This window comes from Melospiza georgiana, chromosome 2 (assembly GCF_028018845.1).
Source record: "Melospiza georgiana isolate bMelGeo1 chromosome 2, bMelGeo1.pri, whole genome shotgun sequence".
NCBI lineage: Eukaryota > Metazoa > Chordata > Aves > Passeriformes > Passerellidae > Melospiza > Melospiza georgiana.
Window position 1 is genome coordinate 120,594,000 of NC_080431.1, and position 15,343 is coordinate 120,609,342.

The 15,343-nt window shown below is 54.8% G+C and overlaps 1 protein-coding gene across 1 annotated transcript; it reads right to left on the minus strand.

Annotated features, from left to right (window-relative positions):
- Window positions 1–6,401: 6,401 nt before the first annotated feature.
- LOC131096968 (olfactory receptor 52B2-like) lies at window positions 6,402–7,382 on the minus strand. Its single transcript, XM_058045601.1, has one exon. It carries the CDS (start codon window positions 7,377–7,379, stop codon window positions 6,402–6,404), a length of 978 nt encoding a protein of 325 aa, XP_057901584.1. The 5' UTR covers window positions 7,380–7,382.
- Window positions 7,383–15,343: the final 7,961 nt, after the last annotated feature.

Genomic DNA, 15,343 nt, shown 5'->3' on the forward strand with positions numbered 1-15,343 from the left:
TGACAACACAGAGATGTCCCTGACCCAAACAGGGCTTTGCTCTCCTTGCCTCACCAGACACAGGGGAGGGCTGGGGGCAGGAGGGAATTTAACCCCACCAATGCTGAAATAGGTCTGAGGCAAAGCTGCCCACCTCCCATCCCAGCCCGGGGCCAGGGCAGCACCCAGGGCTCCCCTGAAGGCACCTGGTGCCTCCCATCCCCTCAGCAGATGCTCCAGGAGCCTGTCCTGGGACCAAAGCCTCACTTTTCCCAAGGAAGGACTGCAGGGATCTCCCCGCGGTGTCCCCTGCAACCCCTGCAAGGGCTTTGCTCTGAGAGGGGCTGGGAGCAGCCAGGCTGGCACAGGGGACACGTCCCAGGGCACAGGGCACTGCTGGCACTGCTGGCACTGCTGGGCAGGAGCAGGAGCAGGAGCAGGAGCAGGAGCAGGAGCAGGATCTGTCCCGGGGGCAGCACAGCCCCAGCCCTGCTGGTGCCACCCACACACACACCTGTCACACCTGGGGGAGTGCTGGGGACACAGGTGAGGGACAGGACGCTGGACCTGTGCTGCCGCCGTGACACCCCCTGGCTGCAGGGACAGACAGACTGACACCCTCCCTGCTGCAGGGACAGACACACTGACACCCTGTGACCCTCCCTGCTGCAGGGACAGACACACTGACACCCTCCCTGCTGCAGGGACAGACAGACTGACACCCTGTGACCCTCCCTGGCTGAGGGACACAGAGACCTGTGACCTGTGACCATCCTGGGCCACCCAGGTGCCCCCACCAAGGCCTTCCTTCCCCCAGACCCCCGAGCTGCCCAGCCTGGGGCCAGGCCCCTCCTGCTCTCCCCCCCATTAAATTAGTAAATTAGCAAATGAGTGCCTCTGCATCAGCCAGAAACCTCATTAGCAACGATTTTAGGCTTGTGTTTGCACAACTGATCCCAATCACAGGACATCAGAGCCAGCATCAGGCCAGTCCCTGCAGGCCCTCTCCAGGAGCACACAGAAATGAGACCTGCATTGGGGAGAGCACACAGAAATGAGACCTGCATTGGGGAGAGCACACAGAAATGAGACCTGTACCGGAGAGAGGATCTGCACTTTGCAAAGCCCGCCAGCAGCTGCTTTGCCTATCATTTATTCATTTGTTTGTGCGCACAACGAGCCCTGTGTCACAATGTGTGAATATAAACGCACTCAGGGTGCACCAAGCCCCGGGGTCAGTTTTTCAGGCTGGGGTAACTTTATCACCCATTGGATGCAGCAGAAGATGAAATCCCACGTCTCCACGGAAGCTGGATGCCCAAACGAGCCCTGATTGCCGTTAATTACATTCCTGCCCTTTTACACTCTATTGATCAAGTCTCAGATTCACTTTAGCATTATTATATTTGAATCTAAAGGCAAATGAAGCTGTTTCAGATTTCTCTGATAATCCCATTTCTCTGTTCAATTTAAGCACATGAACTTACGGTTTTCCTGCCTTAAGTCAGAAACTTGTTTCTTTTTTTTCTTATTTTTTTTTTCCTTTCCCATAGCTAGGCTGAGCCAGAGGTACCTGAGGAAGGTTTGCTTGGCATCTGCACCAGGCACAGGGTGGAAGAGAAGAGCGTGGGCAGAAAGCAGAGGACACCAAGGGTTTGGGAGAGCAGGGTGCAGGGCTGGGGCTGCCCTCCCTCCCTCTCTCTCGGGTTTTTGGTTGATAATTGCAGCCCCAGATGTGCAGGGTGTCTCTGTTTCAGCTCACACAACTGAAGAACCAGTCGGGACTCTTCACTTTTGGTCTTGAGGTTGTTTATCAATTCTTATCTATAAAATTTTCTTTCTGCCCAGCTGAGATCTGCTCAGCAGGGCAGCCACAGGCACTCTGTGCTGTCCTTTTACACTACAAACTACGTATAACATATTTACACTTAATTCCCAATACCCATCACCCGAGTTAGACAGTGCACTTCTACTCTAACCCAATCCCAAAGTGCCAACATCACTGCAGAAAATGGAGAACAAGAAGGAGAAAGGCTGGACACGCCCAGATTCCTCCATCTTGTCCCCATAACCCCCACACCAAAAATCCTAAAACCTACATTTCCACCCGTGATCATTTTGTTATTACACCGTTCAAACCTGTGTGGCTTTCAGGTCCTCATACAAAGCTGGTAACTTGCTCCAGGGGTCACAATCAAATCCCCAGCCCTGGTGCCAGCAGAGCAGCTCGTTAGCACAGCAATCCGCTCCCGGGTGAAAAACAGCCAGCACTTGTACCAAGGTGAGATGGAGAAATGGAAACTGCCTCTCTCAAACTGCTGCGCCTGCAGGCACTCACGGGGTTTGAGGCCAATCAATACAGAATAACAACTTGTTATCAGCCAATAAAGGTAATTGGCAAGGAAGCTCATGAACAACTGGGGTCACACAGGAGGTGTCAAAAAATGATAAAAATACGAGTTATGTGAATAAAGAAAATGCTTTTTTTGGCAAAAAATTATATTAAACTGAGCTACATGAATAAAGAAGAGGATTTTTCCACCGTGAAGAAAATGGAGTCCATGTGATGTATTCAAATAGGACTTTATTAAACTAACACTGCACAGAGTGATGGAATCATCCTGGTTCTGCCCCTGCCACTGGAGCAGGCTGCTCTAAACGCCATCCAGCCTGGCCTGGAGCACTCCCAGGGATCCAGGGGCATCCTGGCCCAGGAGCTCCCAGTGCGCTGTCACCCATCCAGGTGGGCTCTCACCCATCCAGGTGGGCTCTCACCCATCCAGGTGGGTTCCTCACCCATCCAGGTGAGCTCTCACCCATCCAGGTGTGCTCTCACCCATCCCAGGTGAGCTCTCACCCATCCCAGGTGGGCTCTCACCCATCCAGGTGGGCTCTCACCCATCCCAATGTGCTCTCACCCATCCCAGGTGTGCTCTCACCCATCCCAGGTGTGCTCTCACCCATCCCAGGTGGGCTCTCACCCATCCAGGTGGGCTCTCACCCATCCCAGGTGGGCTCTCACCCATCCAGGTGGGCTCTCACTCATCCAGGTGTGCTCTCACCCATCCAGGTGGGCTCTCACCCATCCAGGTGAGCTCTCACCCATCCAGGTGTGCTCTCACCCATCCCAGGTGCGCTCTCACCCATCCAGGTGGGCTCTCACCCATCCAGGTGGGTTCCTCACCCATCCAGGTGAGCTCTCACCCATCCCAGGTGAGCTCTCACTCATCCAGGTGAGCTCTCACCCATCCCAGGTGGGCTCTCACTCATCCAGGTGAGCTCTCACCCATCCAGGTGGGCTCTCACCCATCCAGGTGGGCTCTCACCCATCCAGGTGGGTTCCTCACCCATCCAGGTGAGCTCTCACCCATCCAGGTGGGCTCTCACCCATCCCAGTGTGCTCTCACCCATCCAGGTGTGCTCTCACCCATCCAGGTGAGCTCTCACCCATCCAGGTGTGCTCTCACCCATCCCAGGTGAGCTCTCACCCATCCCAGGTGGGCTCTCACCCATCCAGGTGGGCTCTCACCCATCCCAATGTGCTCTCACCCATCCAGGTGTGCTCTCACCCATCCCAGGTGGGCTCTCACCCATCCAAGTGGGCTCTCACCCATCCCACCCCAGCCCAGGGCTCCGTCCCTGCTCCAGGTGCAGGCTCAGCTCCTTCTCCAGCACACAAACATCCACTGAGGGCACACGAGCGTTTCTCACTGACTTCCACTTATTGCCCAAAGATTCCTGACATTCCATTTACTTCTTCCATGTGGGAAAAGCACCCGTAGAAACGACAGAATAATGGAATTCTATGAAACGACGGAATAATGGAATTCTGTGAAATGATGGAATAATGGAATGGTGGAATGGTTCTGGTGGGGATGGACCCTAAAGCTCATCTCATTCTAACTCAGTGCCACAGGCAGGGAGCCTTCCTCCCTCCCTTCCTCCCTCCCTCCCAGGCAAAGATCCCTGCAATCCAAGCACACTCACAAAAGCCATGAACTGAGCTGAAAACACAATGGGTGTCTCCAGATTTGGAAAAAAAAATGGAAGGAGCCATGGTTTCCCAGCCGGTGTGAGTTATTAAGCTGACATTTTAACCACCTTGGAATATAAATCTCCCTGCTTGGCTGGCTAATGCCCCATTAGGCACGGGCCCCTGGCCAGGAATGGCCCAGCTGGTGATTCATTGACCTGGGGACATTTCCTGGGCAGTTTGTCCTGACCCGGCCCCACCTCCAGCCAAGGAGCAGAGCAGGGGCTCACAGTCAAATCTGCGTCCTCCAAACTCAGCTCTGCCTCCTCCAAACTCAGCTCTGCCTCCTCCAAACTCAGCTCTGCCTTCTCCAAACTCAGCTCTGCCTCCTCCAAATTCAGCTCTGCCTTCTCCAAACTCAGCTCTGCCTCCTCCAAATTCAGCTCTGCCTCCTCCAAACTCACCTCTGCCCCCTCCATGGTGTAACTCCATCCTGGGGAACCCCAGGGACAGACAGATCCATGGAGCCAGGGGGGCACGGGGCAGTTTGGGCTGGAAAGGACCCTAAATGCCATCTCATCCCATCTGTGCCATGGCAGGGACAGCTCCCCCTGTGCCAGGCTGCTCCAGCCCCATTTATTGACAAATCCAGGGGGCAGCTGGATTTGTGTGCTGCCCACAGCAACATGCTCTCCTGACAGATTTCCCTTCTCACAGCCCCATCTCCTATCAAAAATCACACGGCAGCTCTGTGCAAACGCTCTTTTTTTCCCTTTTTCTAAGAAAGCCAAGGCAAACACGAACATTCTGGGGACATTAAAAGCCCAGTGACAGCAGCAGCTTTTGTACCAGCTCCGTTATCTCTGCTGCTAGACAAACAGCCCTTAATGAACAGACTTTCATTTCCCCTGTTCCCGTCACAGGGTGCCACCTTTGATCAAATCAGAGGGAAATAAAACAAAGAGAGGAAAAAACGCGTTGCCAAAGTGAAAAACTTTTGGGGGGGTTTGCTCTGAAACCATGAACCCAGCCAGGTGTGCAGCAGAGCTTTCCTCACCTGGGCAGGTCCCACAGGGCTCCACAGCCCAGCCAGGTGTGCCAGCTGTGCCTTCCCTGCCTGGATGGGGCAGAGCTGTGCTGCCAAGACAGAAAGCATCCCTGTCACCCTGATTTTTAAAGTTTTTCTAAGCCTTCTCATGTTCATATTTTTGTAACAAACTTTCTCACACTTTATGTAAATAACTTATGGTTTTATATTCTTTTATGGAAGAAGAGAAGTTTAACAGACTTGTTTGTCCAGTGTCATTGGAGAGGTGGCACCGTCACCCTCCAATCCACTGTCACTTTCAGAAATCCATAAATGTTAAGAGTCAAAAATTAAAAGTTCTCTTTTTACCATCAAAACCTGCATGTCCGTGTCGTGTTATTTCGTGTCCTGTAGCGACACATCCCTGTGGGATGTGGTGGGTGAAGGAAACCTCTGTCCCTTTACACACACTCTGAAGGCCTGGATTGCATTTGGGAGTCATTAAGGGAAATGTTTCCCTCAAACACGGGCAACAAAGCCTTTCCCAAGCTCTCAGGGCACTTCAGCAGGGAGCACCTTCAGCAGCAGCAATGTCAGCAGTGAGGGCAGGAGGACGATCCCCTCTGTGCCATGGTGGGCTCTGTGGGGCCCGTCCAGCCGTGCTTGGTGTGCCACGCTCCATCTGGCGACCAGCACGGTGTCCGTGGTGTGTCTCTGTTGTTGGAAAGGTGGAGGAACAGGCAGGAATGAGGCTGTAGGGCAGCAAGCACACCCAGCTGCAGCAGGTGACAGCAAGTCAGCAGGCCTGAGTGCCTGGATGCTTCCCAGCTGAGCCTGCCCAGGCTGTGCCAGTGAAGGAAACCCAGGGGAGGCAGCACCAGCAGAAACCAGCAGCAGCGGAGGCACTGACGAGCCAAGCCCACGTTTCCAGAAACCCCAACACCTCCAGCTTCCCTGGGAGCCCTTGGGCAAGGCTGGCTCCTCCAGGCCCGGCCGTGCTGCTGCCTTGGTGCTGCTCTCCATCCCAGAGCCATCCCTCACCCCAGAGCCATGGCACACCCAGAGCCATCCCACACCCATCCCTGCTGCCACATCTAGCACAAGAGTTCTATTGTCATTATTGTCATTACGTTGCAAGGGCTCCATATCGCTAGAGTTTTGTACCTCCTTGGTGTTCCTTGTAGGCAGCTCCTCTAGCTCTGACTCTTCCTTGTCCTCACAGCAGCTAACTGACTCCAGCTCCCCTCAACCAACCAATCCACTCTTTTATAACATTCTTATTTGCTACAGGTGTGGCCTGTTAACATCAGGCCTGCTCCTAACCCTCAGTGATTGGCTCAGCTGCAGCCCTTTAGGGGGTAAGATCACATCCTGTACTGCCCGTATTTACTCGTGTTCCGTCCCGCTGCAGGTCCCTGCGGGTCAGCAGCCGTGCCCCCGGGCAGGGCAGGCACAGCCCGTCCCCGCGGGGCACAGCAGGCGGGCCACGCGCTCGCGGATCTGCCGCGTCCTCGCGCCGTAGACGATGGGGTTGAGCATGGGCGGCACCACCACGTAGAGGTTGGCCAGCAGGATGTGCACCTGCCCGGGCACGTGGCGGCCGAAGCGGTGCGTGAGGAAGGAGAAGAAGGCGGGCACGTAGAACATGAGGATGACGCAGAGGTGGGAGCCGCAGGTGCCGAGGGCTTTGCGGCGCGCCTCGCGGGTGGGCAGGCGGAACACGGCGCGGAGGATGAGCGCGTAGGAGGCGGCGATGAGCACCACGTCCAGGCCCGAGGAGAGCAGCGCCGTGGTGAGCCCGTACCAGACGTTGGCGCGGATGTCGGCGCAGGCCAGGCGCGCGACGCCCATGTGCTCGCAGTAGGTGTGGGGCATGACGTTGTGCCCGCAGTAGGGCAGGCGCTTCAGCAGGAAGATGGGCGGGCACATGATGCACAGCCCGCGGGCCACGGCGGCCGCCGCCACCTTGGCGATGGCCGAGGGCGTCAGCAGGGCCCCGTAGCGCAGCGGGGCGCACACGGCCACGTAGCGGTCGAAGGCCATGGCCAGCAGCACCGAGGACTCCACGATGAAGCTGAAGTGCGTGAAGAACATCTGCGCCATGCAGGCGTCGAAGGAGATCTCCCGGGCGCCGAACCAGAAGATGGCCAGCATCTTGGGCACGGTGGCGGTGGACAGCAGCAGGTCCGAGAGGGCCAGCATGGCCAGGAACAGGTACATGGGCTCGTGCAGGCTGCGGTCCGTGGCGATGAGGAAGAGGAGCAGCAGGTTGCTGAGCACGGCGGTGAGGTACATCAGGCAGAAGGGCACGGAGATCCAGATGTGGGACTCCTCCATGCCCGGGATGCCCGTCAGCACGAAGGTGATGGGGTCGAAGCTGCTCTCGTTGAGCTCGTACATGGCGCTCCCAGGCTCAGCCCCGGCCTGACCCGGCTCTCTGCAGGAAGGAGAAGGGACAAACCACCCCGTGAGCCTGGCCTTGCCCGTGGCTCCTGAGAGATGCTGCAAATGAGGAAGGACAAACCACCCTGTGAGCCTGGCCTTGCCCGTGGCACCTGAGAGGTGCTGAAAAGGAGAAGGGACAAACCACCCTGTGAGCCTGGCCTTGCCCGTGGCACCTGAGAGGTGCTGAAAAGGAGAAGGGACAAACCACCCTGTGAGCCTGGCCTTGCCTGTGACCCCGTGACACCTGAGAGGTGCTGAAAAGGAGAAGGGACAAACCACCCTGTGAGCCTGGCCTTGCCCGTGGCACCTGAGAGATGCTGAAAAGGAGAAGGGACAAACCACCCTGTGAGCCTGGCCTTGCCCGTGGCACCTGAGAGGTGCTGCAAAGCAGGACACAGGTGACAAGGCTCCTGCCTTCTGCCCCAAGGGCTGCCCTCCCTCGCTGTGCTCTCTACAAAGGACCCTGCTTGTCTTGCCATGTAGCCATGATATTTTCTGAAAAACCCTTTCCTTAGGATTTTTCCTCTTGAGAAGCTGGGAGACCTCAGGAACAAAATGTAAACAATGGTTATCTGCTGCTGTGGAATGCAACAGGTGCATCTGGGATTGGTCTCGTGTGGTTGTTTCTAATTAATGGCCAATCACAGTCAGCTGTCTTGGACTCTCTGTCCCAGCCACAAGCCTTTGTTATTCATTCTTTCCTTTTCTATTCTTGGCTAGCCTTCTGATGAAATCCTTTCTTCTACACTTTTAGTATAGTTTTAATGTAATATATATCATAAAATAATAAATCAGCCTTCTGAAACACGGAGTCAGATCCCCGTCTCCTCCCTCATCCTCAGACCCCCGTGAATGCTGTCACACTGCCAGCCCTGCCAGGTGTGGCTGGAAGGAAAACATCCCTGCTCTGCCACTGCTAAACAGGCCAGGCCTTTCCCCAGCTCTGCTTTATCCACTGCCACAAAACCCTTGTGAAAGTCACAGAAACAGCCATAAAGTCAGCCTGCCCAGCCAGCGGCTCCACCTGTGAGCACACACAGAGCTGTGCCTGTGGTGGCACTCCAGGCTCCTCCAGCGAGGTGGAATGACGCATTCCTCACCCTGCTCACACCAAAGTTCCCTGTAAAACCCAAACACAGGAATAAATCCTTGCCCAGTGCCGATGCTGGGCAGTGTCTGGGGTGTGACTGACACCCAGCTGCGCCTCTGAGGGCTGTGCCACCCATTACATTCTCCCTGGGATCCCCTTGAGGCTCTGCAAGGGGCCCCAGGGTCACCTTGGACAGCCTGAACAGCCCCAGCCCTCCCAGCCTGGCGTGGAGCAGAGGGAGCCCTTTCTTTTCCTCCTTTGGCTTCATTCCTTTTCCACTCCTTCACTAAGAGGGGCAGAGACGTGGTGGACTGCACAGGGTGACCCCCGGACAAAGGAGTTCTGGCCCGGAGCAGAAACAGCCCAGGGTGACACCCCAAACGCAGAGCTCTGCACGGACGCTGGACCTGCAGCCCCTCCAGGCTCTCAGCTCGGTTTTCCTGGCCCTGCAGCCCCTCCAGGCTCTCAGCTCGGTTTTCCCGGCCCTGCAGCCCCTCCAGGCCCTCAGCTCGGTTTTCCTGGCCCTGCAGCCCCTCCAGGCTCTCAGCTCGGTTTTCCTGGCCCTGCAGCCCCTCCAGGCTCTCAGCTCAGTTTTCCTGGCCCTGCAGCCCCTCCAGGCTCTCAGCTCGGTTTTCCCGGCTCCTGAAGCGCTGGGAGCCCCCCTGTCCCCACCTGCAAGCACTGTCCCATGACTGATGGCCTGAGGGCATCTCTGGAGATGTGAATAACGCAGACCAGCCAAGCTGCAAATCCTCCTGCCATGGGAAGGGCTGCGAGGAGAGGAGATCCCACCACAGCACCGCTGGGTCTGTGAGCTTCCCCCATCTCACCCCTGTGTAAACCCCATCGCACATCAGGAAAGCTCCAGGCCAGGGCTGGGATGGAGGAAAACCGCTTGGATTCGGACCAAAGGTAAACCTCTCCCTGCCTGCAGCCAGATTTGCTTTCCTCGCAGCAGCAGGTACCCGAGCCGGACGTGTTTGCATTTCTAAGTGCTTCCATTAAGGACTCTCAGCTCCCTGAACCAAAAGCCCGCAGAGAACACGGCTCGGGCCAGAAAGGACCTTCAGCTCACGGCAATATTTGCGCAGTGGCCTGTCCCACCCGCAGACCCGAGTCACCCGGGAGGGAGGATGGAGCAGCGCGGGGCAGAGCAGGGACTCGATCGGCCCGGGCGCGTCCCCAGGGCTGCAGAGCGGCTCAGCGAGGCTTGCCAGCAAATGGGCATCTGCTCCGCTGGCACATTCAGCATCCTCAGCAGAACCGCTGCCCCGAGCCCGGGGTGCGGCGCAGAAGCACTGACTCACCGGGGCGGGTCCGGACGGGGACAGGAGCCCCCGGCTGGGGACAGGAGCCGCGGCCCGGCCGGGGCTGGGTACCGCTCCCGGTACCGATCCTCGCCCCGCACACCTCCCTCGGCAGCAGCACCAGCCCCTGCCCGGGCAGGCTTAAATCGCCGCCGCATTAACCATTAACTGCGGTTAACGCTGCCGCCGAGGCATTTCCTGCTCTCCCGCATTTGCATTGCCAGGGATTTTCCTCTCTCCTGGGGCACCGGGCCGGGCTGTGGGAGCGGAGCGGGCGATGGGCACAGCTGGCATCCAGGGCACAACGGATGTGTGGGAGTTCACCCGCAGCAGGTGGAAATGGTCTGTCTCCACTGCTGGAACCTCCCTGAGCATCCCCTCAAGCTGCCGGGCCCCTCTGCCACCAGCCCTGCCCATGGGCACTGATGGGCCACCTGATTATAATTATCAATTATCAACTATCAATTATCAATTATCAATTATCAATTATCAATTATCAATTATCAATTATCAATTATCAATTATCAATTATCAATTTTAATTATCGGGAGGATCGTTGATCAAATCAACAATCCACAAAATCATTAACCCTAACCCTAGCCCATGGGCACTGATGGACCATCCTGATTGTAATCATCAATTATAATTATCAATGAGGATCATTGATCACATCAAGGATCCACGAAATCATCATTAATTCACTAAATCATTAACCCTAACCCTAACCCCAGCCCATGGGCACTGATGGGACAGTCCCAGCTCCAATTTCACACCCAAAATCCCCCATTTCCCATCCCAAATTCACACCCAAAATCCCCCATTTCCCATCCCAACTTCGCACCCAAAATCCCCCATTTCCCATCCCAGTTTCACACCCAAAATCCCCCAATTCCCATCCCAAATTCACACCCAAAATCCCCCAATTCCCATCCCAAATTCACACCCAAAATCCCCCAATTCCCATCCTTCCAGGAGCAGAGCTGTCTCAGCCCCAGGGCATACCCAGCTCTGAATTTCACACCCCAAAATCCCCCATTTCCCTTCCCAATTTCACACCCCAAATTCCCCATTTCCCATCCCAGTTTCACACCCAAAATCTCCCACTTCGCATCCCAATTTAACTCCCCCGAAATCCACCAATTGCCATCCCAGTTTCACACCCCAAAGTCCCCCAATTCCCATCGCAATTTCACACCCAAAATCCCCCAATTCCCATCCCAGTTTCACACCCCAAATCCCCCATTTCCCATCCCAATTTCACACCCCCAAATCCCCCACTTCCCATCCCAAATTCACACCCCAAAACCTCCAAATTTGCACCCAAAATCCCCCATTTCCCATCCCAGTTTCACACCCCAAATTTCCCCATTTCCCATCCCAGTTTCACACCCCAAATTCCCCCATTTCCCATCCCAAATTCACACCCAAAATCCCCCATTTCCCATCGCAATTTCACACCCAAAATCTCCCATTTCCCCATCCCAAATTCACACCCCAAAACCTCCAAATTTGCACCCAAAATCCCCCATTTCCCATCCCAGTTTCACACCCCAAATTTCCCGCATGTCCCATCCCAGTTTCACACCCAAAATCCCCCATTTCCCATCCCAGTTTCACACCAAAATCCCCCATTTCCCATCCCAGTTTCACACCCCAAATTCCCCCATTTCCCATCCCAAATTCACACCCAAAATCCCCCATTTCCCATCGTTCCAGGGCAGAGCTGGCTCAGCCCAGGGCATTCCCAGCCCAGGAGGAGGAGGAGGCTCAGGGCAGGTGACACAAAGGGGTACTCAGGGCTCAGACTCCACAAACCTGCAGGAATTTCCCTATTGCTGCCCTGGTTATTTCTGTGGTGGCTCCTGGCACTGCTGGGCTGACAGAGATTGGGCTGGTAAAATAATGATTTTACTGAAAAAAATAAATCATTACAATACTAACTAATTAAAGAATGAATTTCCAGAATAACTAAATTATTGAAGTCATTGGTAATTAACTAATGAATTTATGGAATAACTAAATAAACAACTAAACAAGCCAATAGCTAAATAAATAAATAACTAGACAATTAAGGGCCTCATGAAGAAGCAGCAGGCAATTAATTATCTAGCTAATTAATTGTTTCAATTAACTGCCCTCTCTGCCTGTGAAAAACACCAATCACTTCTTTATAAAACTTTAAAGAGTTTAATGATAATAAAATGGTTATAAAAATAGCAATATAATTAGGGTAATAATAATTTGGACAATTTGGATTAGGGCAATATGAGACAATAAAAACAATGAGTTATGGATGCCTGGGTACCTTTTCTGGGCAGCACAAGCCCCAAAAAGGACCCACGTTAACAGAAGATTAACCCTTAAAAACAATAACCTGTTGCATATTCATACAGCTCATCCATGATGCATAAATTCCATTCAAACACAGGATTCTGTCTGGGCAGTGTCAGATCCTTCCTCTGGATCCCGACAGTGTCTCCAGGGCTGAGTGAGGCAGGAAGAAGTTCATTTCTCCTGATTAATCCTCTGTTAACGTGGGGCCTTTTTCAGGCTTATTTTGCCCAGAAAAGGTACCCAGACTGTCCGTAACTCTTTGTTTCCATTGTCTCATATTGTCCTAATCCGAATTGTCCAAATTATTATTACCCTAATTATATTGCTACTTTTATAACCATTTTATTACTACTAAACTTTTACAATTTTATAAAACCGAGTGACTGGCGTTTTTCACCCCCTCTGGGGCACTGAGCCCAGCTGTGCCCTGGCCCTGCCAGGGCCACCAGGACCCTGTCCCAGGGTCACTCACACAAAGGGGGTGGCAGCGAGGTGAGGGGGATGTGGGGTCTCAGGCCACAGCCAGGTCAGGAATCCCCATGGGAGGGTCCCTGGCTGGGGAAAGGCTGGCTCAGCACGGCGGAGCCCACCCCAGCACACACTGTCACCAAAACGGCAAAGAATGGCCTGGAATTACACATAATTACAGATGATGGCGTGTAATTACCCTGCTGACTGGTGCTGTGTGACAGCTGTCCTGGCACAGGCTGGGCAGCCACAGGAACAGCAATCCTGTGCTGGTGCTCACAGGGTTTATGGATGAGGGAAGAGATGAGGATCTGACTCCGTGTTTCACAAGGCTGATTTATTATTTTATCATATATATTACATTAAAACTATACTAAAAGAATGGAAGAAAGGATTTCATCAGAAGGCTAGGCTAAGCTAGGAATAGAAAGGAAGGAATGATAACAAAGGTTTGTGGCTCGGCTCTCTGTCCCAGCCAGCTGACTGTGATTGGCCATTAATCAGAAACAACCCCATGAGGCCAATCCCAGATGCACCTGTTGCATCCCACAGCAGCAGATAACCATTGTTTGCATTTTGTTCCTGAGGCCTCCCGGCTTCTCAGGAGGAAAACTCCCAAGGAAAGGATTTTCATAAATGTGCCTGTGACACAATTCCAGCGGGACACCCCTGGCACAGGCCGGGCAGCAGCAGGGAGGGGGCTCCTGCCTGGCCAGGTGGGGTGAGGAGCTCAGCACTGGGCTGACAGCGGGGCCAGGTCTGCTGTGCCCATCTCAGGAACCCCGGGGGCTGGGGGCCAGGAGGGGCTCACACAGGGACAGGGACCGGCCCAGGGAGCTGACCCAGGGAGCTGACAGGGACACCGAGCTGTGCTCGGCCCGGGCAGGGCTGGCACACCCTGAGAAGCTCAATGGAGCCCTCAGGGCCCCCGTTGGTTTTACCTGTTCCCTCAGGCGAGGGAATGGTCCAAGCACACCCCCCTTTGGATGGGGGCAGCTCCTCGCCTGCCCTGCTCCCCGCAGGGGCACAGCAGCCCTGGCAGCACCCCCAGCCCTGCTGGGCACCGTGCCCACCGGGGGACACCACAGCTGCCACGCGGGGTGGCTGGCATGTCTCTGGCTAAGCCAGGATCTCCTCAGGACACTGGCACCTCCTCGGGGCACTGACCGGCTCCTCAGGACACTGACACCTCCTCAGGACACTGGCACCTCCTCAGGACACTGGCACCTCCTCAGGGCACTGGCCAGCTCCTCAGGACACTGACCACCCCTTGAGGACATTTGCCATCTCCTAGGACACCTGTCCATCTCCCAGCACATTTGGCAGCAGCTCCTCTTCACGGGTTTAGATCTGGTGTCTCGTGTCCCCGGTGCCAGCCCTGCTCTGTGCCTGTCCCTGGGGGTGCCAGGTCCCCTCCCTGCCCCGTTCAGGTCCCAAAGGCTGATGTCCTGATGTCCCTCGCAGGATCCATCACTCTGTGTCTGACCCCACACGGACCCTGCGCTGCTCCCGGCCCTCCTGGCGCTGGAACATCCCACAGGGCAGGAGAGGGAGCAGGACAAACAGCCTGGGGACATTCTGGGGACATTCTGGGGGTTTCTGGGTGTGAGGGAGCCTGGCTGGCCATGGGCCGTGGCGTGGAGTGTGACAGGGTGGGACAGCCACAGCCCAGGTGGAGACAGGGATCTGCAGCTCCAGGAGGAGCCCAGCACATTGCCATTGCCATTGCCACTGCCCCAGGCTGGGATTGAGGGCCAGGAGCTGGGCTGGGCACCGGGGCTGTCCCCATCATGTTCTCTGAAAAATCCTCTTTGCCCAGGATTGCTCTCCTGGAAAGCTGAGAGAGAACAAAGAAAACAATAATTATCTAATCTGCTTCTCCTGTGTTTTGCTGCTTTGGAATGTGGTTGGACATTGTTCATCCAACGGGTGAATTGTTTTTACTCATTGGCCAATTACAGCCAAGCTGTGTCGGACTCTGGAGAGTCATGAGGTTTTCTTTAGTATCTTTTACCCTTCTGTCTGTATCCTTTCTCTATTCTAGAGTATATTTTAGTATAATGTAATAAAAATAATATAATACCATAAAAATAAAGAATATAATATATATAATATAATATATAAAACGTAATGTAATGTAATATAATAATATGCCTTCTAAGAACATGGAGTCAGATTCATCATTTCCTTCCTGCCACAGGGTCCCTGAAAACACCACACAGGTGTCTGTGGGACCCTGCAGCTGGGGCTGCCCCTGCATCCCTGGCAGTGCCCAGGGCCAGGCTGGACACTGGGGACAGTGGGAGGTGTCCCTGCCATGGCAGGGGTGGCACTGGGTGCATTTTAAGGTCCTTCCCAGCTTGGACAAATTGGAATTGGGGAGCTCCACCTTGGAATCAGGAGCCCCTTAGATGCACAGATGTCTCTGTTTTTAGGAACTTTGGACTGAAAGCAGAGGTGCCACAGTCAGCCCAAGGGGGGCAAATTCCCACTTTGTGACAGGGAATGATCAGGTCAGGGGCCCCTTTGGCAGCTGGAGCAAAGGCAAAGACAGTAACTGGGCTGCCTGGCAGGGGAATTCATTCCCAAATTGCCAGCCTGGAGAGAGCGGGGTGGAGATGAGGCTGGCGATGTGAGCCCTCAGGGGATGGAATGGGGGCTCTGCTCCAGCCTGGCAGGGCCATGGCCGGGGCAAAGGAACAGCCAGCAGCTCCTGGGGC

What these genes read in the sequence shown, in the direction of transcription:
- LOC131096968 (XM_058045601.1), bottom strand. Translation starts at nt 7,379, where the DNA reads ATGTACGAGCTCAACGAGAGCAGCTTCGACCCCATCACCTTCGTGCTG.